This window comes from Stenella coeruleoalba, assembly GCF_951394435.1.
Source record: "Stenella coeruleoalba genome assembly, chromosome: 15".
In the NCBI taxonomy this organism is placed as follows: Eukaryota; Metazoa; Chordata; class Mammalia; order Artiodactyla; family Delphinidae; genus Stenella; species Stenella coeruleoalba.
The window spans coordinates 83,194,261-83,220,775 of NC_137161.1; the positions used below are offsets into that span (position 1 = coordinate 83,194,261).

Genomic DNA, 26,515 nt, shown 5'->3' on the forward strand with positions numbered 1-26,515 from the left:
TACCTCCAGTACCAGTCAGTAACTAGACCATCTTGCAGTTCACACTCCCAGAAAACCAACTCACAGCATCAAAGTTACAGAAACATCAAAGCCTTTTATTTCCCCTTGCCTACAACGCTCTTTGCCACCCTGGCTGCAGCGGAGAACATTTAAAAATAGAGACCCCCAGGAGTGCCCTGGTGGCCTACTGGTTAGGATTCCGGGCTTTTGCTGCCGTGGTCTGGGTTCAATCCCTGATCAGGGAACTGAGATCCCGCAAGCAGCGCGGCACAGCCAAAAACAACAAAGAAAACAAAAGAGACCTCACCCCACCTGGTCGACTTCTTCCAGCTGGACAGAGAATATCCCTTGGGTATCTCTGGATTATTTTCTAAATTTAATATGCATTAGGGTTGAAAATGACTAACTCAAAAGGACCATAATTTTCAATTTATGAAGTTAAACCATTATGGGCTTAATCATCATTAAGAGCTGAAAAGTGGCAGGCTAAAATACGTCAGGCCAGAGCAGAAGTCTAGGTGACTTCCAAAGCGCTCTCTTTTTGTAAAACATGCTCTTGCTGCTACACCACACACACACAGACACACACAGACAGACAGACAGACAGACAGACAGACAGACACACACACACACACACACATATGTTCAAATGTGAAGCAAAAAATGTTGCAAGCAATGCTCCACATGGATTGAAAAAGTTCTCAAGATCACTTCTAAACGGACCTGATGCATTTTTAAGCAGCAGGTTCATTGAGAAACAAACCCCAAAATGGTTACTTAAAACCCTGCCTTGAAAAACAGAAAAATCTGCAATAAGATCAATAACTCTTTAAAATGAGAAATGTTAGGGCTTCCCTGGTGGCGCAGTGGTTGAGAGTCCGCCTGCCGATACAGGGGACGCAGGTTCATGCCGCGGTCCGGGAAGATCCCACATGCCGCGGAGCGGCTGGGCCCGTGAGCCATGGCCGCTGAGCCTGCGCGTCCGGAGCCTGTGCTCCACAACGGGAGAGGCCACAACAGTGAGAGGCCCGCGTACCGCAAAAAAAAAAAAAAAAGAAAGAGAGAAATGTTGTCAGTTTTGAGAAATGATGTCCAGATTGGCAATGTGTCTCATGGTGGGCCTTCCGTGGGGACAGTTCCAGGGATGGTCCATCTCCCCCATGTGGGTGATGAGTTTCTTCATCTCACTTGTGTTAAGAGCAGTTCCAATCATCACCTGCATGTGAGACATGATGGCTTACATTAAAGTTTTACTGGTTTTTGGTTAGAAAAGCAACTCTTCAGAAGCCCTGTTCTCTACAAAGAGGCTGGACAAGATTACAACAAAAGCAACAATTCCCTGAAAAGTCCTCCCCCGAAGAACCCTACCCTCTAGTATCTCAGCCCTCGGCCTCTTTGTGACATCCAGCCCCTCCGTGGCTCTGTCTTGGCAGCACATCCTCAGGAGAGACGCCGACCACTCCCATCCAGGACCAACCAGTCTCACCAGCTCCACCAGCATCCACATCCCAGCCGCCCCGACCTCCCACCATGGCGACTGCAGCGGCCTCCTAACGGGCCTCCCCACTCTCCTCCTTCTCCCTTCAACTCGTCCTCTACTCGCGGCCAGTGATTCCTTTTAAAGGCGCGTCAGATCACGTGGCTCCTCTTCGAAGCCCCGCCCCCCACCTGGATAATAGCCCAAGTGCATCACCTGACTTGGCCCTCACTGGCCTTACTGCCCACACCTGCGAGCTAGCAGCCCTTCCGCCCCCACTGCAGCCACACCGGCACCCCCTTGCCTCTAGTACAAGCCCATAAAGCGAGTACCTGCCTCAGGACCTTGTCACTGGCTGTGCCCTCTACCCAGGATACGCTTCCCTCAGATATCTACATCTCTCATGTTCCCTCTCCCGCAGGCTGCTGCTCAAATGTCCCTGCCTCCCTGCAATGAAACAGCTCGCCTTGTCTGTCCTCTGTAGCCCTCGGGCTGTGCCTGAGCACCCGGGAGAGGCTACTTCAGTTGGGTGCTCAGGGAGGCCAGAGGATGGGAGGGGGCCAGGTGGGCGAAGAAGGCGTGCGGAGCGGGGCATCCAGGCAGAGGGACAGCGAGCGAGGACTTGAGGCGGGAAGGAGATGGTGTGGCAGGCGTGGCTAGAGCCGAGCGTAGGACACGGGGCCCACAGGTGCAGCAGAGGACAGCCCGCCCCCCTCAGCCCATGTGCTGTGCGGAGACAGCGTTGCGGCGCCAGGGACCCGCCAGCGTGGGGACTGAGGAGCAGCCCGTGGCCCCAAAGATCTCTGCATCACACGAGGACACGGCATTGTGAACACCTGGCCATCAGCACAGGCCAGGCCCAGCTCTGACTCCTACCCCCGACTCCAGGATGGGGAGATCAAGGTTAGGCCTTTATCAAAGAACCATCTGTGGCTGAAGTCAGGTCCGGGGCCCTATTCTCTCATCAAACTCTTGCCTGGAGGAATTTCATCCGACGCCGTGGCCGTAACTTAGAAAACCTAAACCTTTCTCCCCAGCACTGACACTTCCCCTGGCTCTGGATTCACTGACGTGACTGTTCTCAGACACCTCCTCTCACGTCTAATAGGATCTCAATACAACGCGTCTAACAGAGAATGCTGAACCCCACCACCCCCAAAGGTGAAAATGCCACAGCCCTTGCCCCACCTCCCCCATCTCCGTTGTGACACCCTCTCTGTGGTCTCTTTCCCATGGTCACCCTCCAGCACCTCCTGACACGTGCAGCGCAGGCACCCAGGTTCGGACCAGGATCCCAAGGACCCTAAGTGGGTCCCCGGATGGGGCCCCACCCCCATCCTGGTCCCCCATCCGTCACACGGGGTCAGCCTCTGGCTTCGCCAAACACCCCGAACCTTTGCACTTGCTAATTCTTCTATCTGGAAAGTTCTTTCCCAAGGGGCTCCAGCTCACCTTCCAAGCGTCAGCTGGGAGGTCACCTCCTCACACAGCCTCACCGCGACCACCCGCCTTGCTTCCCGGTGCTCACTCCCCACCCCCATACTGTTTTCTCTACCGAACTTGTATCTGAGGCTGCCGTTATTAATGTTATGTCCCTTTCCCCCACTAAACTATAAGCTCCACGAGGGCAAGGACCTCATCTGCCGACCTGTGCCCCCAGCACCCGGACCAGGGCCGGCCACCCAGAGGGGGCTCAAGGGGTCTCTGCTGAGTGAATGAAGGGGTGGGCCAGGGGGTCTCTGCTGAGTGAATGAAGGGGTGGGCCAGGGGGTCTCTGCTGAGTGAATGAAGGGGTGGGCCAGGGGGTCTCTGCTGAGTGAATGAAGGGGTGGGCCAGGTGATGCAAACACACGTGCTCTGCTTTGACATCAGGCTCATCACCTAACACTGCTAGCGTTTTCTAGAACCAGTCTGAGCAGCGGGAGCCAGACAATACGCAGTGCCCGCCCTTGGGACTCCTGCGAAAAGCGAGCCGACTGCAGGGTTCTGGATAATCTCGTGCAGGGCCCTTGAGGGCTGGCGGCCCCTAATCTTTACCCACCAGTGTCATTAATGCCCATAAGGTCCATAGATGAACAACGTGGATCCCCAGCTAACTGCGTGGGAGTGACGAAAGCTCTGAGGACACTGCTTCAGGGACGCTGAGAAACAGCAGTAATTATGGGTCGGAGGTCTGACCTAAGGCAGACGTGCAGGGCTTACGTGTTACAATGGCTGAGGACAATGGGACTCTACGTACACAGCCCAGAGCGACCATCACCCACATTTAATAAGGCTGACAAGTCAGGGGCTGAACTGAGAACTTCCAAGGCCCATGAGCTGGAGCAGACCCGCCAGGCTCCTGCAAATAAGCTTGCTTTACTTACAGACTTCCGACAGGCCCTGGAGGCAAACATCTGCCTGACCCGGGAAGGCCGGCACATGACACCGGGGCTGTCGCTCAGCATGAAGATCAGTTCATCTATGTCCTGGGGTCCAAAGGTCCAGCTTTTACTAGTTGGCAAGGAAATCAATTTAGCTCTTTCAGTGACCGGCGCTAAAAGAAGAAAATTTGGAGAAAAAGCCGTCATTTGAAAAATCTGATTCATTTGGGTGCTATTTGTAAGGAACATCTGAAAGAGAGGGCAGAAGCAAAACGCTTTTGGGGGGAAGCATGTTCATCTCTTATAAAAGACGCTGAAGTGTATGACCTCAAAGATCGTTCTCGGGCCTCCCTGGTGGTGCAGTGGTTAAGAATCCGCCTGCCAATTCAGGGGACACGGGTTCGAGCCCTGGTCCGGGAAGATCCCACATGCCGTGGAGCAGCAAAGCCTGTGCGCCACAACTACTGGGCCTGCGCTCTAGAGCCCGAGAGTCACAACTACTGAAGCCCACACACCTGGAGCCCATGCTCTGCAACAAGAGAAGCCACCGCAATGAGAAGCCCACGCGCCGCAACTGGAGAAAGCCCGCGTGCAGCAACGAAGACCCAACACAGCCAAAAATAAATAAATAAGATAAATAAATTTATCAAAAAAAAAAAAGATCGTTCTCAGCTCTAAAAGGACACAGTTCTACAATCCTAAGTAATAACTTACCGCCTTCATCGATAACAAAGTCAAAGCCATTCTTTCTGAATATTTCCAGATTTTCTATTAGAACTGCTTCATTGACAGCTGTTAAGTTGAGAGTCTGAGGTCTGAAAAAGAGAGACCCAAACTAGACCTTGAAGTCAAACATTTGGCTCTAAAGCAGAAATGAAACTAAAACAACAATTCTGTGATTCTTTGAATTCATTTCAAAAAGCAACACGAATAACATGCTTCCAGCTATGAGCCTCTCCTGTCACAAAACTCCGAGCATTTCCTTTTAATTTTTTTTTAAGTTCTTTTTAGAAGTTAGAGTAACTCCAAAAGTAGCCTGCCTTTCCTCAATCTGCCATACCACCCCAATGACTGTCTTTTTTTTAATTCTCTTCTCCAAGATAACGATATGACCTAAAAATGCTACTTTTCCTCCTCACAATAAAGACAATTTGAAAAGTTGGGTTCGGTCACTACAGACATTTGAAAACAGAAGAAACAGCATCTGTTTTGCTATCCTGCTCCTTCTGCTTGCATTCTTTTTTTTTAAAGATTTTTTTTTTGATGTGGACCATTTTTAAAGTCTTTATTGAATTTGTTACAATATTGCTTTCGTTTTATGTTTTGGTTTTTTGGCCCCAAGGCATGTGGGATCTTAGCTCCAGGGATCGAGCCCATACTCCCTGCACTAGAAGGCGAAGTCTTGACCACGAGACTGCCAGGGAAGTCCCCCCTGCCTGCATTCTTTATCCAACCATCTCTCCTCTTGGATTTACTGAGTGCTTAGTAAGACAGACACCGCTAAAGCAGGAGATATAAAGGTGAGCAAACACAGACCCGTTCTCTGCTCTCACGAAACAAACAGTCTGGTGGGGAAAAAAAGTCATTGATCAAACAGTCAAACAAACAAATTTTAATTACAAACTACACTGAGAATCAGGAAGAAGAGACACCCAGGGCCATAGGAGCACAGAGCATGTGAGACTTGGCCTGGAGAGAGAGGGCGTCGGGGAAGGCTTCTCTGAGGAAGTGACCTTTGAGCTGAGATCTGGGGCTGAGTGGCAGTTATCAGGTGATGGGGGTGAGGGGTGGGTGCAGGGGCAAGTATTCTAGGCAGAGACAACAGTCTGTAAAAAGGCCCTAGGATGGACCATGGGTGTTCCCAGAGCCACACACAAAGATCTGCTTCATTCTGCTTAATGGCTCTGTAGGAATTCATCAGGCCTGTCAAGGGAAAAGGAAGGATGGCCAGAGTATAGAGAACAGGAGAAGAGGGCTTAGGAACAGCTGAAGAGGTCATCAGGGCCAAACTATGCTGGGCCAGTAGGAAAGGATGCAGTCGTGGTCTTTATCCTTTCATCCTGAAGTGTGATCCACATGGGACCCACAGTGGCATGTGATTATCCAGGTCAACTTGAAATGCCACAAATGAGACCGTACTTACACCAAATGGCTAAAAAATAAACGACCTCTGTAACAGGGGCAGGAATAGCTCAGTATTATACAGTGGCTCATTCAATGTCTTTACTATCACTACTTACTCCTACTGAAAATAAATATAATTAAGCCATTCTGTAGGATACAGAGTACTCAGCAAATAAACTAGGTATGTTTTCCAGCTGAGTGGCTGTTTTAGCGGTAACTTCTTCATGCTGGGATCTGCTGCCGTTGGGATCTGAGTTAATTACGTAGTTTAATTTCCGAAATGAAAATCCAAGACCTCTCCTTAGGACTTCGCTTAAGGAAGGACTTCTGGTTTATATGCAACACCATCACACCACCCTGTAGAATGGTCAGTGTAAAACATTCCATTTGGCAAAAGAGAGATAAATACCAAATTCTGCAGTGACTAATCACTGGTATCGCTCTACCACAGCTGAGGACAGACACACAGGCACTGCTGACCTTCTGAACACGTGAACTCCATGTACTCTAAGTAGATATACTCTGTACTATAAATTGTTCTTCATCAAAAGGATTTTCTGGCCAACCAGTGATCAGCATTTTTGAACAGCTTAAAAGAACTTTAAGTATCTTTTGATACTTAAAGAATCCATTAGCTGTGTGACCTTGGGCAAGTTATTAAACGTCTCTCAGTTTTATCACCTGTGAGATGTTGGTGGTAATATACAGTAACTACTTCAAACGTTTGTGAGGATTAAATATAAATTGCTTCAACAGCGCCTGGCACCAAATAACACTCCCTAAATGGCAGGTATGACTATTATTACGCAAAAAGTGTAAAAATCTGCTGTAAGGATACGTACAGCCAAAAAATACAGATAGATAGATAGATAGGTATAGGTAGGTTTAGACAGAGATAAAGATAGGCACTCTTATAGCTAAGAGATCTTAAATTTGCGGGATGAAACAACACTGAAAATTCTGAACACTGAAATGAACTTACGCTATAAGCCTTTGACCCTGGAGGACAGTGTGCTGCTGAAGCATCTCGAAGTTGTATTTCTCATCCGTGGCATGCTGGTCCACTATGAAAATATCTGCGTTCAGTTTGGTGATGATAAATCCCAAGTTAAACTGACCAATGATTTCCATTTCTGCAAACATCGTTTTGCTGCATGTAGAAAATGTTAATTAGAAGACATTTTAATTTCTTTTATTGTCTGCGCTGCACGGCTTGTGGGGTCTTAGTTCCCTAACCAGGGATTGAACCCACACCCTTAGCAATGAAAGCACGGAGTCCTAACCGCTGGACTGCCAGGGAATTCCCATTTTAGAAGACGTTTTAAAAGATTCCTTCTCTGCTTATAAAACACTAATAAAAAAGTACAAAAACATAAAATAGACAAAGTCCCTAAAAATCCCACTTTCTAAGGATAACATTATTCATTCCTCCAACTCTCCAGGTGACATTAGTTACTACTATTAATGATTTGGTCCATATCCTTCCAGACCTTTGACTATACATTGTTTAAAAAAATGGGGCTTCCCTGGTGGCGCAGTGGTTGAGAGTCCGCCTGCAGATGCAGGGGACACGGGTTTGTGCCCCGGTCTGGGAAGATCCCACATGCCGCGGAGCGGTTGGGCCCGTGAGCCATGGCCGCTGAGCCTGTGTGTCCGGAGCCTGTGCTCCGCAACGGGAGAGGCCGCAACAGTGAGAGGCCTGCGTACCGCAAAAAACAAAAAAACAAAACAAAACAAAACAAAAAATGGAATCAATTCTTCACACCATTTCACTCTCATCACTTAACAATGCATCTCAGATATTTTTTCAGACCATAGAGACCTACTTCATTCTTTTTAATGTCCATGTAGGAATTCAGTATGTGGATGTACCAATTTGTCTGACAAATTCTCTACTAAAGGACACTTCAGTTGTATCCATTTTAAGAAACACAAACAAAGGTGCAACATCCCTCTACATACCTCTTCTCTACTGGGGATGTATCTGTATGATAAATCCCTAGATGTGTTATTATTATATATGTACACTTTGATAGGACATCTATAAAAGTTTACACTCCCACCAATATGTACAGTTGTCCCTCAGTATATGCAGGTGATTGGTTCCAGGACCCCCAGGAAACAAAAATGCCCAGATGCTCACGTCCCTTACATAAAATGGCACAGTACTTGCATATAACCTATGCACACCCTTCCCATATACTTTAAATCATCTCTAGATCACTCATAATACCTACTACAATGTCAATGCAATGTAAAATAGTTGCTAGCACGCAGCAAATGCAAGTTTTGCTTTTTGGAACTTCCTGGAATTTTTTAAAATTTTCGATCTGCAGTTGCAGAACCGGCAGATACGGAGGGCTACCTGTATACGAGTACCTTTTTGTCAATAGTGGATATCGATCCTTCTAATGGGGAGCACCCCCCACCCCCTGCCCACCCCAGGCTGAGCTTCAGACTTTGTTGGAACAGGCGTGGCTGCATTTCGTTCATTTATGAATGAAAATAAGTTGGTTGGAGTAGTAGAGTGAGCACTGCTGGGCCTCCTGCCTGCTGCCAGTGGCTGCCTTGTAGGAGGAAAAGACAAGGGCATCACAGGAGCAAAAGAGAAGCCGCGGCTCCTGCTGTCTTGCAGTGTCCCTCCAGCGCCCCCTGCTGATCAAGTCTAACAGTGCACCAGGAGAAACGCTTACATGGTTCAGCCTCCAGGACTGCAAAGCAGGGCAAAGAGTGGATTTGGAACTGAGAGGCAATAAATTGGTAATTGGCACAAATACCAACTCCCTGCCTCTGATTGCTCTTCCAGGAACCGCCTGGGTCTGCTCCGGTTCCCCAGGCAGATTGCCCATGGGAAGAACCTGTGCCGGCCTGAAGACCCGGGTCTTCTGTGTCTTCGGCAGGCGTATCTCCCACCATAAACTAGAACCTAGCATCTGGCTTAAAGAAACAAAGTTTTACAGCTTGGTATATTTAGTTATAATTCAAAATGCAGAAACAGGAGCTGGTAAACACAACCTCAGTATCTTCACTGCTGCCTAACCTTTAGCTCAATACTTTTTCCTGTGCTTCTCAGGAAAACATAAACCTCATCAGACCAATAGCTCAGAAGTACAGCCAATCCAACAGCCGTGCCCTGAAAGCCAGAAGCCAATGCCAGACCCTTGTGGATCAGCTTCTCAATGTGACCTTCTGGGGTACTTGTCAAAAATGCTGATTCCTGGGCTCCACACCCAAGACCCGCCAGATCTACTAAGGCAGAAACACTGGAATCTGGCCATACATAGGTCCTGCTTGTTTAACAAGCTCTCCAAGTGATTCTTAGGCATACCAACGTTCAAAAACCATGATAACAGGTGAGCAATACATGTTTGCAAACTTAATTAAAATCTCTATTTAAAAATATTTAAGGAACCTGGCTCTCTTCACTGGCTCCCTCTGAGTTCACAACCAGAAAGATTCATTTCCATTAATTACACACCTTTTAAAAGAAATAAAGGTTCCTGAAAACCCTTCTCCGTGTAAGCTAGGCACTATGAATAACAAAGAAATTATATAATACTCAGTGAAGAATTTATAACTGAAATCAGGCAAAGCCTGTGTGGTCCAGGCTAAAAGTACTATAAAAACGCAACGTACTTGCTGAGTTGCACTGTGCACAGCACACTTCAGTAACTGGTGACACAAAACAAAGACAAAATTTAAAAAATAAAAACTATTTCAAAAGAATTCATCATTTTTAAGAGTCGCAATGTTGGACACGACGACTGTCAAGAAAGTGCTGGTGACCAGTGTTTGCTATTATCTGTATTGTGAAGATTTTTCTTTAAATTGACTTTTTTACTTAACCCTATCTGATGCAATCTTCTTGAAATCATAGCTTTGATAATGTGATAAGTTTTCCTCATACATGTTCAAATGGAAAGATGGGAAATAGCAATATTCCCCAAAGCTGCCCTGAATTCAATGCAGGGAGAAGTCACCACGCGCTGAAAACCTCCAGGAAAAGGAATAAAATTGGGGTGAAGAAGGCCTTGATTGATTTGGACCCGATGGAAAAGATGTGCAGAGAAAACCTAAGGAAAAAAATTCCTGTAAGATTTCAGGCTGCAGAACTGCCTGGTCGAAGAGTTCTTTAAAGAAAATTAATGCGATGGATGTGAGAGGCAAGGAAAAGAAGTTGGCGAGTGGAAAAAGTTGTTACCTTATCTCTTTTCTTAGTTCATCTTCTGCTGCTTGATTTTCTCCAGGGCAAATCTTTGCCCGAAACTTCCTATAATTTTGTCCACCTTCTTGTTGCTGTTCTTGCTGACATAACTGCTTTATTCGTTTGGCTAAAGAGCTCATAGAAAAGTCAAGGGGCACTATTTTCTTGTTAATTTCAACAGCTACATCCACCTCGGGCGCTGAAGCGTTCTGAGTTTTCATGGACTCTGGAGGGACATCGGGATTTAAAGGAACCCCTTCTTTTCTAAAACGCTTTGCGTTTGGGGATGAGAGCTGAGTTGGCTGCAGCGAAACTCTAGCTCGGGAGCTGCTTTCTTCGTGGTCTAAGTGGCAATTCGTGCCCGAAAGACGATCGTCCGTTTCAGGTAACTTCTCCAAAGACTCCACATTTTCTTGCGAAAACCCATCTTTGGGGGAGCTTGCCACATGGTCACTGCTGGGCTGGCTGCCCGTTTTGGGGGTGCTGGACCCCTCCTCAGAGCCGGCAGATGCGCTGCTGTGCCCCCAGCCCTCCTCCGTGTCCACTCTGCCCATCGGGTCACAGGGCCCCTGAGTGGAAGTCACCCCTTCCTCCCGAGGTTCAGAGATGTGCTTCCAGGAGCAGAGGGGCCTTGAAGCGCTAGGAAGTGGGGTGCTGCTTTTCTGTCGTGGAGAAATCCGTCTTGGGTCGGTGGCCTTCGGACCCCGAGACTTGTTCTCCACTGTGTGACGAAGGGAAAAGGCCTCTCTCAGTCTGGAAATGGTCACTGCCCTTTTCTCTTCCCCGCGAGTCCTTAATGGGGCGGGATCATCCTGCTTCTCTGGCACGGGCTTCTCCACCTCTGCCGAATGCCTTTTTATTAAGTGACCTAAGCAGATGTGAACAGAGAAGGGCGTCAGGGGCTGCGCGGAAATAGAATAAGGGGATACTTGTACGTGAACGGGCACTTCACAAAAGAGGAGCTCCGAATGGCTGATCCAATGTGTGAACACAGTTCTACATGAACCATAAAGAAGACATGAATTAAAACCACAATGTGATGCCACTATATACTCATCAGAACAGTTAAAATTTTTTAAAAAAATGTTTACAAGGCTGAGGATCAAATGGGATGCTTAAATACTGCTGGTGGTGTTGAAATTGGTACAACTGCTTTGTAAAACTCTCTGGGAACATCTAATCTGAACATGCACACCTGTGACCCCGCACTGCTATCCTACCAGAAATGTCTACCTGTGCTGGCCTAAACCATGGATGGGGATATTCGTGACGGCTATATTCATGGCAACCCAATCCTGGAAACCACCCAGTTGTCCACAAATAAGTTGTGGTATTTAAATACAACAGAATACTGCACAGCAACGAGAATGAATAAATGAACTGTCACACAGGACTTGGATGAATCTCACATACAAAATATTGAGAGAGAAACCAACGATGGAAAAATGTAAATACTGGATGCCTTCAAATTAAAAACAGAACGAATCCATGGTGTTAGACGTCAGGAAAACGGTTCCCACCGGGGGTTAGTGTCTGAAAAGGGGTACAAGGGTGGTTCTGCGGGTGCTGCTTCCTGATCTCAGGGCTGATGCGCTCACGACACATTTGCTTCTGTGTGGATGCTGTACTTCGACGAAAGGGCTAAGAAGAGGGCGTCGATTTGACTGTGCCTCAAGATGCAGAGATAAGTTGAGCAGTTTCCCTGTATGGGGTGGCCTCTCTGGCCACGCACGTGCGCACGCGTGTGTGCGCTTGCGTGCGCGCCTGCGCTCAGAGCTGCTACCTCCGGCCCATTCCACACAGACGCGATGCTCCCTACCATCCTCCGCCCCATCCCCCTCCCGGGCCCGTGCGCGCGCATGCGCACACATGCACGCACGCAGCCATACTATCCCATGCAGAGTGGGCGGCAGAGATGTGAGGTCAGTAGCTCGGCCGCACTCGTGGCAGTGGTCCTGTGCGCCTCTCCCACCACCCAGCAGCCCCGCCCCACCCTGAGGAGCTTGTGTTCCCACCATACTCTCCGGCTGTCACAACTGCCGACCGTGGCACTTGATGAGAGCGCACCTCACTGTCTTCCAAGTCAGCCTCTCCGCCCCCCAACCCCAGGGGTGTTAGGAAAAGGGAGGACAGAGCCACTCTGGGTCCCGCGCCTCCTCTTAACCCCTGGCTTATGGCTCCTGGTACCCTCGCGTTATGAAGCCTCATCCCGGAACGACTTCCTCTGATTGTCACCTGAGCTTTCCACCAAACGTATTTTCAGCTTCCTGAGCTGCTCTTTTCCCCCCGCTGGAGTACACAGTGATTGGGACCCGCCACCTCCGTCTCTGCACAAACATACGTAGAGCTCGGGGGTAGGTTGGCCTAGAGAAGGGTATCCACCCCAAGGAGCGGATCTGGCTGTCAGAAGGGGTAGCCAGCTCCTGCCTCGCTACGGAAGGCTACTGGGCTCAGCTGTGGACGCCTCCCTGCAAGGTGCCCCGGATGCACTTAGCTTGGAGGCAAAAGAATAAAACCAACTATTTAAACGAAAGGCTGCTCACTCAGGATCAGGAAGTAAAACAATGATTGTGCATATTTTTACCGAGGTCAAACCAGCTTTGGGCCAAGTTTCATCTCAACATGCCACTCAGTGATGAATGCACAGGGGGGACGTGAGGGAAAACGGCAGAGTGAGGGCCCCCCCAAATTCCCTACTCCATAAAAGATAGGAGAAAACGGGTAAAAATGGTCAGAATCAACTTTTTCAGAACTCTGGAAATTAACAAAAGGCTTGCCAAGTTCGGGGAGTGTTTTTGTTTGTTTGGTTTTTGGTTTTGGCCACGCCGCCTGCCTTGCAGAATCTCAGTTCCCCACCCAGGGATTGAACCCAGGCCCTGGCAGTTTAAGTGCTGAGTCCTAACCAATGGACTGCCAGGGAATTCCAATGGGGGCGTGTTTATTGAAAGGAGAATGGGTGAGTCTTGGTAAGAAGGCAGCCCTGGGTGATCCAGATTACCTTAAATCTGCAGCTACGTACTTTCTAGGGTGACACGTCCTCTCTGAGTTGGCCATTATCCCCTCTGACAGCCAGATCCACTTCTTGGGGCAGATACTCCTCTAGGCCAGCCTGCCCCCCATCTCCATGTCTATTTGTGCACTGTGCAGAGATGGAGGTGGTAGGTACCCATCAAAATCTGACAGATTTTGTTTCATGCCAAAAAAAACTTTGCCTCCGAAAGAATAAGGAAAGTATCACAACAGCTACAAGTTTTAGAAGCTGTTTATACACGTGTGTTTCTCTTACCTTCGACGTCAAACAGCGGCTGCTGACTGACGTTGAGCTTGTTAACATCATTATCGAACATTCCTATCAAAGACGTCTTTAAAACTGCCAACAAAAGCTTCTCCTCCTGTAGTAAAATTTGCCTTTTATCTGGAGTAACGTTGATGTCGACACATTCTAAAGCAAAATAGAAAAGATGCCAATTGTGTTTAAGTTCACGTTTAACAAGAGATATTTCCCCATCGACTATTTTATTCACTTGCACTTGCCAAAAGCCATGTCGAGATTCATATTCATACTATAAAACTAGCCCTTTCAAATAAACAAGGAAAAGATGAATAATTTTTTAAAGAGATGAAATATGCAAGCATTTGAGTAGGTAAATTGCAAAAGAAAAAAAGCAAATAAACCCATGAAAAGGTACGATAAAATTGCAAACTAAAATGTCATTTTTATCATCTATTGAATCTGGTTAAAAATTATAACACCTAGCACATTGTTGGTAGGTGTGTAAATCGGTATAACAGGATCCCATTTACTGACCCAATGATTCTACTTCTAGAAATTTATCTTGAAGAAATAATCAAAAACATAGGTAATGATTTATCTATAAGAACAGTATTTAAATTTCTAAAAACTGAAAACAACTAAAATAGGCACAAACATAAAAGTTTACAATCAAGATATATCCACACATTGAAATACAATAGAGCTATTAAAATCATGTTTCTGAATAAACTTTAATGACATGGAAGAGAAAATGTTCACATCTAAGGATAAAGAGCACAAAATTACCCAAAATTATTTTCTCACTCCAAAAAATATGGATATATCATTAAATATATATATATTTTTAAGGTGTGCACATATATATTTCTAAGCACCTAAAAAAATATTGGATAACAATAAACCATAATATCAGCAATCAGAAGAAAAGTATCTACATGAAATGAGTTATTTTCAAAATCAGGGAGAACATATAGTCTACTTTCTCCCTCGGCTGACGTGAAAAAGTCACATTTTTCCGAACAATACAATTAATGTAGTTTCAAGTAGAAAGCAGGAGATATATAGTCTGTATAAAAAATAAAAGTCTAAAAAGATTTTTTTTAATTAAAAAAAATTTTTTAAGTCTATAAAAATATGTATCACCATTAATTGTTGCTATAAAAGTCTCTTTCTGGTCATATCAGAGCTTTATAATCTCATTTTATTCTTTTAGGAGTAAGTCACCAGGGACTTCCCTGGTGGTGCGGTGGTTAATAATCCACCTGCCAATGCAGGGGACACGGTTCAATCCCTGGTCCGGGAAGATCCCACATGCCATGGAGCAACTAAGCCCGTGAGCCACAACTACTGAGCCTGCGCTCTAGAGCCCATGAGCCACAACTATGAGCCCGTGCGCCTAGAGCCCGTGCTCCGCAACAAGAGAAGCCACCACAATGAGAAGCCCACGCACCGCAACGAAGAGCAGCCTTCGCTCGCCGCAACGAGAGAAAGCCCATGTGCAGCCTGAAAAAAAAAAAAAGAGGTCACCAATTTTACTGAAATGTCAGTGGAACTTACCCAAATCAACAGAAATGTTAAGAACAACAAATGGATACTGATGCCGGTTATACATGTGATAGATCTCATTCACAAGTCTGGAAACCTATACAAAAAACAAAGATTAGAAAAGAATAAATGTTTCCTTCCCCCAGTTTCTAATAACATGCTACTCTAACCAACCGTTAAAAGGATACATTTTGAACAGCTTTCTTGAAGTATAATTGGCCTAAAACAAACTGCACTTAAAGTATACAATTTAATAAATTCTGACATATATAAACACCCACGAACCCATCTCCACAATCAAGATAATGAAGATATCCATCACCCAAAAAAAGTCTCCTCTTTCCTCTCAAAGGGGTATCTTTTTTTTTTTCAAAGGTGTATCTTTAATCATAGATTCATAAAACTGAATCTTTTTCCATACTCAAGATGCTCTTAAAGAAATGTCAATAAAATGAGGTGCGGTTTAAATGCTCATAAAACATTCAAATGTACACAGAAATGTATTTATATGACTTTATAATGAGATTATTAAATGGCATTAGGGATAAGCCATAAAATCACACCAATTACAATATAGGTTAAAAATTTAGAAGCTGAGGGACTTCCCTGGTGGTCCAGTGGTTAAGACTCTGTGCTCCCAATGCAGGGGGCACGGGTTGGATCCCTGGGTGGGGAGCTAAGATCCCGCATGCTGCATGGCGCAGCCAAAAAAAGAAGAAAAAAAGAAAAACTTCTACGCTCTATACGCTAAAAAATATTAAAAAAAAAAAAAAGAGAAGAAAAATAATAGAAGCTGAACCATATCTGGCTGATAGAAGTAATTTTGGGGAATCCCCTGGTGGTCCAGTGATTAAGACTTGGCACTTTCACTGCTAGGTATAATATTGCGGAAGATGCAAAGTCAAAACTGACCACTAAAAGTGCTATAATCAAGATGATCAGTTTAAGTTTGAGGCAGAAGTAATCTGGGCCCTTATTTTCCTGGAAAATGGACAGAACAAAGAGAAAATACAAAAGCATACGCATGTGTGTCAGTCTATACCAAATAGTCTAGATAATGGTGAATGTTTTAAAATGTTTACTTTCTTCTAATAGTGATAATTTTTACGATAATAAATATATTGGTTATTAATATGTGTCCATATGTATGCACATATATATAATTGAAACCACTGTATGGTAGGTGTTTTTAAATGCCTAAAATAAGATGATTTATAGATAACCAACAAAGGATCTACTGTAGAGCACAGGGAACTGTACTCAATATTCTGTAATAACCAAAATTGGAAAAGAATTTGAAAAAGAATAGACACGTGTATGTATAACTGAATCACTTTGCTGTACACCTAAAATTAATGCAACACTGTAAATCAACTATACTCCAATATAAAATAAAAAATTTTTTTAAAAAGAAATTAACAGCAAGACACTTTAAAGATATTTTTAAAAATATTTTAAAATGACAATATAACATTGTTAAAATAATATCAATATATTTGCATAAAAACATGTTTTTAGAATAAAATTGATTAGAATGAAAAAAGATAAAGTAATGTTTCTGAGTCAAAGTCCCAAGTTCCATGTAAATTGCCTGTGTCAGAAAATGTTATTTAATAAAAAATAAAATTAAAACTAAAAGCTAAAAGAAAAAACTAATCCCCCCATATTTTGAAATACCTTTGCTGGGTCACAAGGCCGCCGATTGATAAAGAAAAACTGTCTGTCCGTTGAACTTCTTCCCACGCCGTGAGCACAGTGAGAAATAAAACCTGAGATACTGTTCAATGTTAATGCCGTTAGGGCAGGATTCCAGAACAGAAAGGATCAGACACACATCAAACGGCACATTCTCAAAGTGAAAAATAAAAACATAACCCCTGGTGATGAGCTGACAAGTATTAACATTTCAGGTAACGTGTATCTGTGCTCCATTCTGGTGAATCACTAAGGAACACAGACCCTCTGGAATGTTCCAAAGCTCCCATCATTGACAAATCCTCCATGGGCAACCCAGTGGGTTCAAAACTGATTCGTTTCAGCTCTCACTTTCCCTATTAAATCCCTGGCCTCCACACAAGGAGTTGGTCTCACCCCACACTCACATTCTAGAACCTTCGTGCAGTCCCCACCAAGCTGTCCAGGAAGCCCATGGACCTGTATCCAGGATCTTTGCCCACATTCCCCGCTTTTTCAAAAGCTGTTCTCTTGGGATTTCCCTGGAGGTCCAGTGGCTAAGACTCTGCACTTCCAGTGCAGGAGGCGCAGGTTCAATCCCTAGTTGGGAAACTCAGATCCGTACGGTGCGGCCAAAAAAATAAATATAAAACATAAAATCTGTTCTCAGTTAGCAAACTTCTATCTCCTATGGCGTTGGTTAAGGGCTTCACCTGAGATTTACCCCAGGGATATTTGAGTTTCCATAAGAATGATACCTTAGCATAAAAAATGAATCCCCGGGCTTCCCTGGTGGCGCAGTGGTTGGGAGTCCGCCTGCCGATGCAGGGGACGCGGGTTCGTGCCCCGGTCTGGGAAGATCCCACATGCCACGGAGCGGCTGGGCCCATGGGCCATGGCCACTGAGCCTGCGCATCCGGAGCCTGTGCTCCGCAACAGGAGAGGCCACAACAGTGAGAGGCCCACGTACCACAAAAAAAAAAAATGAATCCCCATCATTAATTTCAGGGATAAGCCAAAGGCAAGTGGAGGGAGGGTAAGCAATATGGGCCCAATTCTGCTTATGGAAAAATGTCTATTTTTCTTACACTAAAAGTAATGATGCTGGATTGGATTCTGGGTAAGGCACGAGTTAAAGGAAAAGCGCCTCTATCCCTCTATGCCAGGCCCTGACAAAGTGAAACATTATACATAATTTAAGAGTTATTCTAATTGTTCACTAAACAGAGCCTCTTCTACAAACGCTAATTTAATAAGAAACCCCCTAAAATGCACCAGTTACCCAGAATACTGCTTACATTAAGAACCTGACTCCTCCATATAAATCCTCTTTCTCAGCAATAATACTGCCTACAGTTTATAATGGACATAAGAAACTATAAGCTTTAAAATCACAATCCTTAAAAACAAAACCAAAGAAAAAAAAAACAACTCAAAAAAATTGTTTGATCGTAATTTTCCTGGCACCAATTAACTTACCAAAACAGGTTCTGCAGAGCCTGGGAAGAGCTCAGCCCGTATTCTTCACGGACAGTGTCACTAGGGGGCAGCTGCACAAAAGGGATGAGGCTTTGCAACTGAAAGAAATCACGGTTTACAGTTATTTCCTAATAAAGCAAGAACCAGCCTGACTTCAGAAAGGAAGATATAACGAAGGTTTTGTGTGTTTTCCTTCCTAGCCAAGCTGTCCACATTAAGAGGACAAAGAATCTCAATAGTTGCATTTTGCAGTTCTATAATAAATAATTTTGATTTATTAGCAAGATGAAACACTTGTGCTCCTACTTCTCCATAAACAATACATTGCCCACAATACTTTTTTTTCAAGGAGAGAGTAAAAGGATTATTTTAAAACTTGCAGCTCCTAACATTAATTTTTGTGATAGGGACGTAGTTTAAAAAAAAATCAATTCTTAGAATTTTTTCTTTACGCGATTGGAAAGGACAGTAGAAACCTGCCATAATCACTAGAGCAATAAAGTGTTTTTAAACAACTGGCCACCCAGTTTTTTGTTTTAGAATGATTATTTTCATTGCGTGGTGGTGGATGGATAAGAGTGAGCTTCGGTCTAGAGGCTAGGAGATCAGTGAAAAGACTGCCGGAGAGCTCCAGGTGCGAGATTTGAGCACCTGAATCAAGAAAAAAAAACAAAAGAACAGGCCACCACTACCTGTTTCTGCCCAAATACAGATCCGATATTTTCCTTCATGCTGGAGCCTCCACTGGTGCACACCACAGGCTGCCTCTTACCCTGTCCAACCTGATTGGTGCAACTTACACGGACGCCCGCTGAAATGATACAGTAGGCGTGTAAGACCTGGACCATTTTGGAGAACTCCTGTTTAAAAAACACAAATGCAAGGACTCAATGTTACTTCAATCTTACAAGCAGCGCATGATTCAAGTTATACAGTCAATTCAAGGTTCTCATATCATCTCACAAATAAGGCAAATTATTCCTGACAGAATGATCCACGAGTTGAATGGTATCAAAGGGAAATCAGAGGATAAGGTGCTTGACCACACTTTCCTCATTTCCAAAATGTCCAGGCCTTCTGCTCTAAAAATCGAGAACTATGTTCCCTTTGACCTTGAAATCCCTCCTCTGGAAATTTATCCTTGTAGAAAGACTCGCATAAACAATCAAAGATCTATTATGAAAGGGCTTCCCTGGTGGCACAGTCGTTAAGAATCCGCCTGCCAATGCAGGGCACACGGGTTTGAGATGTGGTCCAGGAAGATCCCACATGCCACAGAGCAACTAACCCCGTGTGCCACAACTACTGAGCCTGTGCTCTAGAGCCCGTGAGCCACAACTACTGAGCACGCGTGCCTAGAGCCCGTGTGCCTAGAGCCTGAGCTCTGCAACAAGAGAAGCCACCGCAGTAGGAAGCCCGCACACCGCAACGAAGAGTAGCAGCCCCCGCTCACCACAACTAGAGAAAAGCCTGCACGCGGCAATGAAGACCCAACATAGCCAAGCATAAAAATAATAAATTAAAAAAATTTTTTAAAAAGATTATGAAAATGTTCATTGAAACAATCTGTAATTGTGAAAAATTATAAACAACCTAAGCAACCATCAACCACGGACTAATTAATTACAGTATATCCACATAATGGTGCCATGATAAAAAATAAGGTAGTTACCAATCGACCAAAAACAGGTATCTACAATATACTATATTAAAAAGTCAAGGCATAGAACAGTATATATAATATGATCCCAATTGTTTAGAAAAATAGAAACATATGTATAAAGATTGTATATACATGTATGCATTTAAAGTCTAAGGGATATAGGGACTTCCCTGGTGGTCCAGTGGTTAAGACTCCGCACTCCCAATGCAGGGGGCCCGGGTTCGATCCCTGGTCAGGGAACTAGATCCCACATGCATGCCGCAACTAAGAGTCTGCATGCTGCAACTAAAGACCCTGCACACTGCAACTAAAGATCCCGTATGCTGCAACAAAGACCCAGAGCAGCCAAATAAATAAATAATAAATACTAAAAATTAAAAAATTAAAAAATAAAGTCTAAGGGATATAAACCAAACTCTGGGAGATAGGCAGAGACAATACCAACTTTCTACTGCACACAATTCCATGTGACTTAAATGTTTAATATTCTATGTCACTTGATTTCATTTTTTTAAAATATTTATCTTGAAAAAATTTCCAAGATTTATAAATACATGAAACTAAAAGGAGTCTGGGAAGATTCACCAAACTGTTAACAATGGTCATCTCTGGCGAGCACAAGTTCTTTATGCCTGTATTTTCTAAGACACCAATTTTTTTTTACCATAAGATACAAAATAATAATAATTTTCTCTGTACAAAATTTTTAATATTTGAATTAAAAAACATTTTTAAAGTTTCCTGTATTTTTCCAAAATTAATAAAGTTATAACTAGCACAAATTGTTTTAAAGGTAAAGAAAGTTTTTAGCAGCATATGTTTAAGTAATGTTTTTGATTATAAAGAATATATAGGTACAAAACAGAAAGGTACAAGGAAGATGGCAAAAAGCACGAGTGATCGCACATCCAAGAATAACCACTGGTAGCATTCATGCGTCTACTCTCCCAGGCTTTTTTCTATGCATATTTTGGCCAGTTGCTTTGTTTTTACAAAACTGTAATCATACACACACACACACACACACAGGTATGATTACATGTGTGTATATATATATGATTATGTATATACACATGTATGTATACACATATATAGACAATTTATAACTGCTTTTTAAACACAATTATATAATATTTATCTTTTTCATTTTCATTCCAATTCATAAAACTTGTAATGATTCACTTCTCAGGGAGCCAAAAAAATGACCTTATTAAAAATAAAGATAGAATCAAAAAATAATGCTTGTCTTAAAAGACTCATTTCCCATATTAGAAGACCTCATAAACACAATTTGATGATTCTTTTCAAGAAAAGAAAAGGGCGGCTTCCCTGGTGGTGCAGTGGTTAACAATCCACCTGCCAATGGAGGGGACACAGGTTCGAGTCCTGGTCCGGGAAGTTCCCACATGCCATGGAGCAACTAAGCCCGTGCACCACAACTACTGAGCCTGCGCTCTAGAGCCAGTGTGTCACAACAACTGAAGCCCTCGCACCTAGAGACCGTGCTCTGCAACAAGAGAAACTACTGCAATAAGAAGTCCAGGCACTGCAATGAAGAGTAGCCCCTGCTCGCTGCAACTAAAGAAAGCCCATGTGCAGCAACAAAGACCCAACGCAGCCAAAAAAATAAATAAATAAAATAAACAGATTTATTAAAAAAAAAAAAAAAGGGTAAATCACCCAAAAGTTAGGTCTTTGAGGGGAAGAAGCAAGCTAAGCACTTCTCCAAAAATCAAGGGAAGAGAATGAACGGGAGTGCAAACCACCCTGAGTGATCTTGGACTACATTTGGGCATCACACTCTCTAGGCTCTCGGATTCTGAATTTACCGTACCTTTCTTTTTTTAATTAATTAATTTACTTATTAATTTATCTATTTTTTGTCTGCACTGGGTCTTTGTTGCTGCGCGCAGGCTTTCTCTAGTTGCGGCAAGCAGGGGCTACTCTTTGTTGCGGTGCGTGGGCTTCTCATTGCAGTGGCTTCTCTTGTTGCAGAGCATGGGCTCCAGGCGTGGTGGCTTCAGTAGTTGTGGCACGTGGGCTCAGTAGTTGTGGCTCACGGGCTCTAGAGCACAGGCTAGTAGTTGTGGTGCATGGGCTTAGTTGCTCCGCAGCACGTGGGATCTTCCCGGACCAGGGCTCGAACCCCTGTGCCCTGCATTGGCAGGCAGACTCTCAACCACCGCACTACCAGGGAAGCCCTCTACCGTACCTTTTTAATATTCCTTTGAAACTCCTTATGGCGCACAGGTAGCGTATAAAATAACTGCTGCACGCTGACTGTCGTCCCTCTGGGTCGTGGGTAGGGGGTTTTCTGGAGGATTTTTCCATTGTGATCAAACACCAGTCGAGTCCCAACCTTCGCAGATGTGTGGCAGGTAGAAATAGTTACATCACTGTACAAAAAAGCCAGCAGAGCACAGTCAGCTAGAGACTCCCAGGTGCTGGTCATCACGTGCTCATTTTCTCGCTTCTGTTCTCTCTAAACTCCCCTAAAAAGGTGATGATCCCTCCTAGATCATCAAGAGAGTTTAAATGGGTAAGGAGTCATCATAAAATCCAAGGTTTGGCCCAACAGGTAGTGAGAGAGTTCTGTAAATGTTTTGTTTTGATAAAAGCTTTGATACTCATTTTGGTTAAACTGCAAAATAAAAGATCTCAAAACTTACGTATTCACCAATAAAGAGTTATTTCTCAGTTTGGCTACTACTGTTCTAACAAAATCTTAGAAGCTGTTGTGTAATTAATTAAGTGCTTCAGCTAAATTTTTTCCTCAACGTCAAAATAAATTAAAACCAATAGCATATGGTATCTATAATGTATTATTTATACCTTACTTTTAAATTGAGAAGTTACTGCCTTAATAAGGGTAACAACTTTTTTACAATACTATTTGCTTCATTTTGTTCATTCATTGCTTACATTTCAGAAGTATTACCACTTAGGTTGGTAGTAAGATAAAACAGAATGCAGAAGTTAGTAGTTGAGACATTCCGATGGAAAAGTGTAAACAATAATGATTCTAAGCATACTTTTCAATTTTCAGAGAGATTTTTATAAGGGGTCAAGTTAGTGGATAAAATTATTGCATCACCTCAGTGCACAGAGTGAGCTCAGAGCTTCCCCCCGAAAGCCAAAAGTTTCAACCTGAGTGAGGTCAGCAAACTCCTGAATCTTAGAAGTGTGATGCTTCAGAGCTGAAAGAGAGGTGGAGAGTAAGGCCGAAGAGATCGCAAGTGATACAGCAATGAACACACACAATACCCACCCAAGTGACTGGTTTTAAAAAGCTGTTTTGTGTTTCCTAAGACAGTGTTACGCCCAATTCTCAGACATTTGGCCCAAATATTTTAAAATAGGATTAGCAAAATGTAACTTACTTAAGCCTTCAAAGTTTTCTTCTTCTACCCCGCATCCATTGTCTGAAACTTCAATGAGCTCCGCCCCATAGTCTTTAAGCCTGAGCTCTAGAAAGTTTAAAATATTGATTTCTCAAATTGATCCATGTAAAAAGGCTTTAGAGTGACAGTATTTATAACTTACAAAATGCAACTTTGAGTCCTAACTATATTTATTTAAATGTACTACTGTCATTTTGTATATTTTATTTTTTAAAGGCCTTCTTGGCTATTTACTAGCCCAGATAAAATAGTTTTGTTCTTATTTTCTTTCCTTTTTCTTTCCTTCAAGAGGACAGTGTTAACACAGTCATTAAAGAGAACAAGTTCTGGAATCAGACTCCCTAGGATCATATTTTACTAGCTTTATAACCTCAAAACAAAAGTAAATTCCTTGTGCCTTAATTTCCTCATTTGTAAAACGGAGATAATAATTATAACAATAATAATAATTCCAATCTCATAAAGTTATTCTACAGATTAAATGAGGTATCCCATCTGTATAGCTCTTAGCACAATGCCTGCCTGGCACATAGTAAGAACACAATAAAAGTTAACCGCTATTATTATTATTACTACCTAGCTAAATACTAGGCACATAATAATGTGCTAAATTTATGTTTAAAAAATAATAATTTCTCTGTATATCAATACCTGATTGCCTTATTACAGTAACAAACATGTCTTGAATAAAACAGCATAAACTGATTATTTCTTGTGGTTTAAAACTCTCCCAAACTTACCAATGTTAGTGGCACTGGCATCCACACTATTTTCCACCAACTCCTTCACAGCAGTGCTTAGACTAAGAACCACTTGCCCAGAACAAATCTGATGGACTGACTTCCGATCGATAGGTTTGATGGCCTTAGCAAGTTCTGAACTAAAGCAACAGGTTATAAGACAGCAAGGAGGCAATTATGCATTTTCATCCTGGTTTTAACTGTGGGAAATGATTCATCTCCGTTAACAGTTAACGCGTCTAATCCATTCATTATATTAACATATCCGTTTATTATATTCACAAATATAAATGTTGGTCTACAGTCCTTAAGCATCTGTCAAAAAGTCTTCTGAATAGATACTTCAAATGAAACAGACATTTAAAATCTAATTAAACTGGGATCTACATGGAGGAGACACATCCCCCTAAGTCTATGGGTGAATAATCTTTTGCAACAATAGGATCTTCTTTCTTGAAAATTGAAAGCAATGTTTCCCACACAATTCGAAAAGCCAAAATTTTGCTGGGAAATCCAGTGTTCATGTCAAAATCAAAACCATCTCAGAAATCGGGTACCAGTTGGGTAACTATTCCTATGGTTGCCTACAAATCCCCACTCCAAACCCAGGCTGCGAGCTCCTGCCTTAGCAAAGGCCCTCACGGTTCTGGCTGTACCTACCTTCAGAATTTTCCAACTGGTTTGTCTCCATTTCCTCTCTACTTCAATCAATCTTCCATGCTACCACCGGAGTTACTTTAGAAATCACAAATCTGGTCAAATAATTTTTCTGCTTTAAGAACTTACTAGCAGACTTCCCTTGTGGTGTGGTGGTTAAGAATCCACCTGTCAATGCAGGAGACACGGGTTCGAGCCCTGGTCCGGGAAGATCCCACATGCTGCGCAGCAACTAAGCCCATGCGCCACAACTACTGAGCCTGCGCTCTAGAGCCCACGAGCCACAACTACTGAGCCCACGTGCTGCAACTACTGAAGCCACCACGCCTGGAGCCCCTGCTCCGCAACAAGAAAAGCCACAGCAATGAGAGGCCCGCACACAGCAACAAAGACCCAACGCAGCCAAAAAATAATTATTTAAAAAAGAAAAAAACTTACTAGCATCCCACTGTCTGCTATATTAAGTTTCAAATCTAGTCACAATTGGACCCCAATCTACCTTATTTTCTCTCTCTCTCCAATCCTCCCATTGCCAATTCCCCTACATTCTGGTCACAGCGAACAACTGTTTCCTGAATATCACAAGCTCTTTTAGACACTGCATCTTGCCCATACAGGTGTGTAGCCTCCTACTCCTCTGCCTGGCAAACTACCTCTCGTGTACATGTTCACTAATTTAGCAATTTGTAGTAATCGGTTTTATTGATAACTTGGGTGTAACTGAACACAGGAGCATCCCTGGGAGGGAAATCTTTGGGTATTTCCCACAACATACAACACATAATAGACCCTCGGTAAACCCTTGTTAAAAAAAAAAAAAAAAAGAACAAACATCTTTATTCTTATTCGACCTTGCAAAGAATTCCACTCAAATTTGTCTCAAATGGAAAAACTGCAGATGACGCCACTTAAAATGGAATAAAGGGGCTTCCCTGGTGGCGCAGTGGTTGAGAGTCCGCCTGCCGATGCAGGGAACACGGGTTCGTGCCCGGGTCCGGGAAGATTCCCACATGCCGCGGAGCGGCTGGGCCCGTGAGCCATGGCCGGAGGGGCTGCGCGTCCGGAGCCTGTGCTCCGCAACGGGAGAGGCCACAGCGGTGAAAGGCCCGCGTACCGCAAAAAAAAAAGGAATAAAGTATCTCTAAAAAGTTTGTTGATTTGGCAAGACACCATAGGCTACAGGTCTATTCCTGATATTTATTTGAGCGAATCTGGATTCAGGAATCTGACACAGTGCAACAGTGCTACCCGAAGATTCGCTACCCCTAATTCGGTGTAGCTGCCGGTAATCACATACTCGAGATGCAGAAGCAATGCGTTTCTTAAAACTGTCCACCTCAAATTAGCATATGCCTTAAAGCGTCCCCGAAAATAACCCTCAATTTTGAAAAAGAAGAGAGAGCAACCAGGTAAAAAGGAAATTAATTCCGTCTACTGCGATTTCAAGCTCCGGCTTCAGGTCCACAGATGCATGGCGGCGTCCGGGCAGCGGGCCGAATCCCCCACGGACCCCGACCTCAAAGTGCACCCACAGGGCGGCGGGTTGGGGGAGCGCCGAGGAGCCTGGCCTGGGGCCTCCGTGCGGCCGGCTCGCCCAGCGCCGCGGTCACTTTCCCCTCAGGGGTCTGGAACGCTGTGGGCCTTAGGGCGACCGCGAGTAGAGGCTGCAAGCTCGGCTCACCTCGGCACGTCGGCTTGCTCCATGGATGCAGAGCCTGATCCTGGAATCGGAACAGTTTGCGCCGCCGCTCCCACGGTGGGGGGGGACGGAATCCAGCCACCCTGCCGCCCATTGGCTGCTTCCGACACGGTGTCCCGCCACTTCCGGATAAGGCTACGAACACGTCCCACCTCTCCTTCTCGCTGATTGGTTGTGTCAAAGGTCGAGTCAATGACGTCAAATTAGCAGGGGCC

At 44.1% G+C, this 26,515-nt stretch overlaps 1 protein-coding gene across 4 annotated transcripts; it reads right to left on the reverse strand.

Annotated features, from left to right (window-relative positions):
• Positions 1-74: 74 nt before the first annotated feature.
• PMS2 (PMS1 homolog 2, mismatch repair system component) lies at positions 75-26,500 on the reverse strand. Of its 4 annotated transcripts, none has more exons than XM_079899060.1 (15): positions 26,283-26,500; positions 23,945-24,079; positions 23,184-23,270; positions 22,898-23,000; positions 22,016-22,199; positions 18,833-19,000; positions 18,141-18,238; positions 16,665-16,764; positions 15,000-15,084; positions 13,455-13,610; positions 10,166-11,036; positions 6,947-7,114; positions 4,555-4,655; positions 3,844-4,013; positions 75-1,216 (listed from the first exon to the last, which is right to left on the reverse strand). In XM_079899060.1, the coding sequence occupies exons 1-15, from the start codon at positions 26,392-26,394 to the stop codon at positions 1,073-1,075; spliced, it is 2,682 nt and encodes an 893-aa protein (XP_079755186.1). In that variant the 5' UTR covers positions 26,395-26,500; the 3' UTR covers positions 75-1,072. The 4 variants fall into 4 exon arrangements, with proteins under 4 accessions (XP_079755186.1, XP_079755187.1, XP_079755189.1 ...); XM_079899061.1 differs by having other exon boundaries at positions 23,945-24,084; positions 26,283-26,380; XM_079899062.1 differs by lacking the exons at positions 75-1,216; positions 4,555-4,655 and having other exon boundaries at positions 3,872-4,013.
• Between the last annotated feature and the right edge of the window lie 15 nt (positions 26,501-26,515).

Bases quoted from the DNA above. Each gene is read 5' to 3' on its own strand.
- PMS2 (XM_079899060.1), bottom strand. From the start codon at position 26,394: ATGGGCGGCAGGGTGGCTGGATTCCGTCCCCCCCCACCGTGGGAGCGG. The intron at 11,037-13,454 runs GTAAGAGAAACA...ACATCTGCTTAG, and splicing joins GCCGCTGTTTGACGTCGAAG to GTCACTTAATAAAAAGGCAT. The intron at 1,217-3,843 runs GTAAGTAAAGCA...TCTCACATGCAG, and splicing joins CCAGGGCCTGTCGGAAGTCT to GTGATGATTGGAACTGCTCT.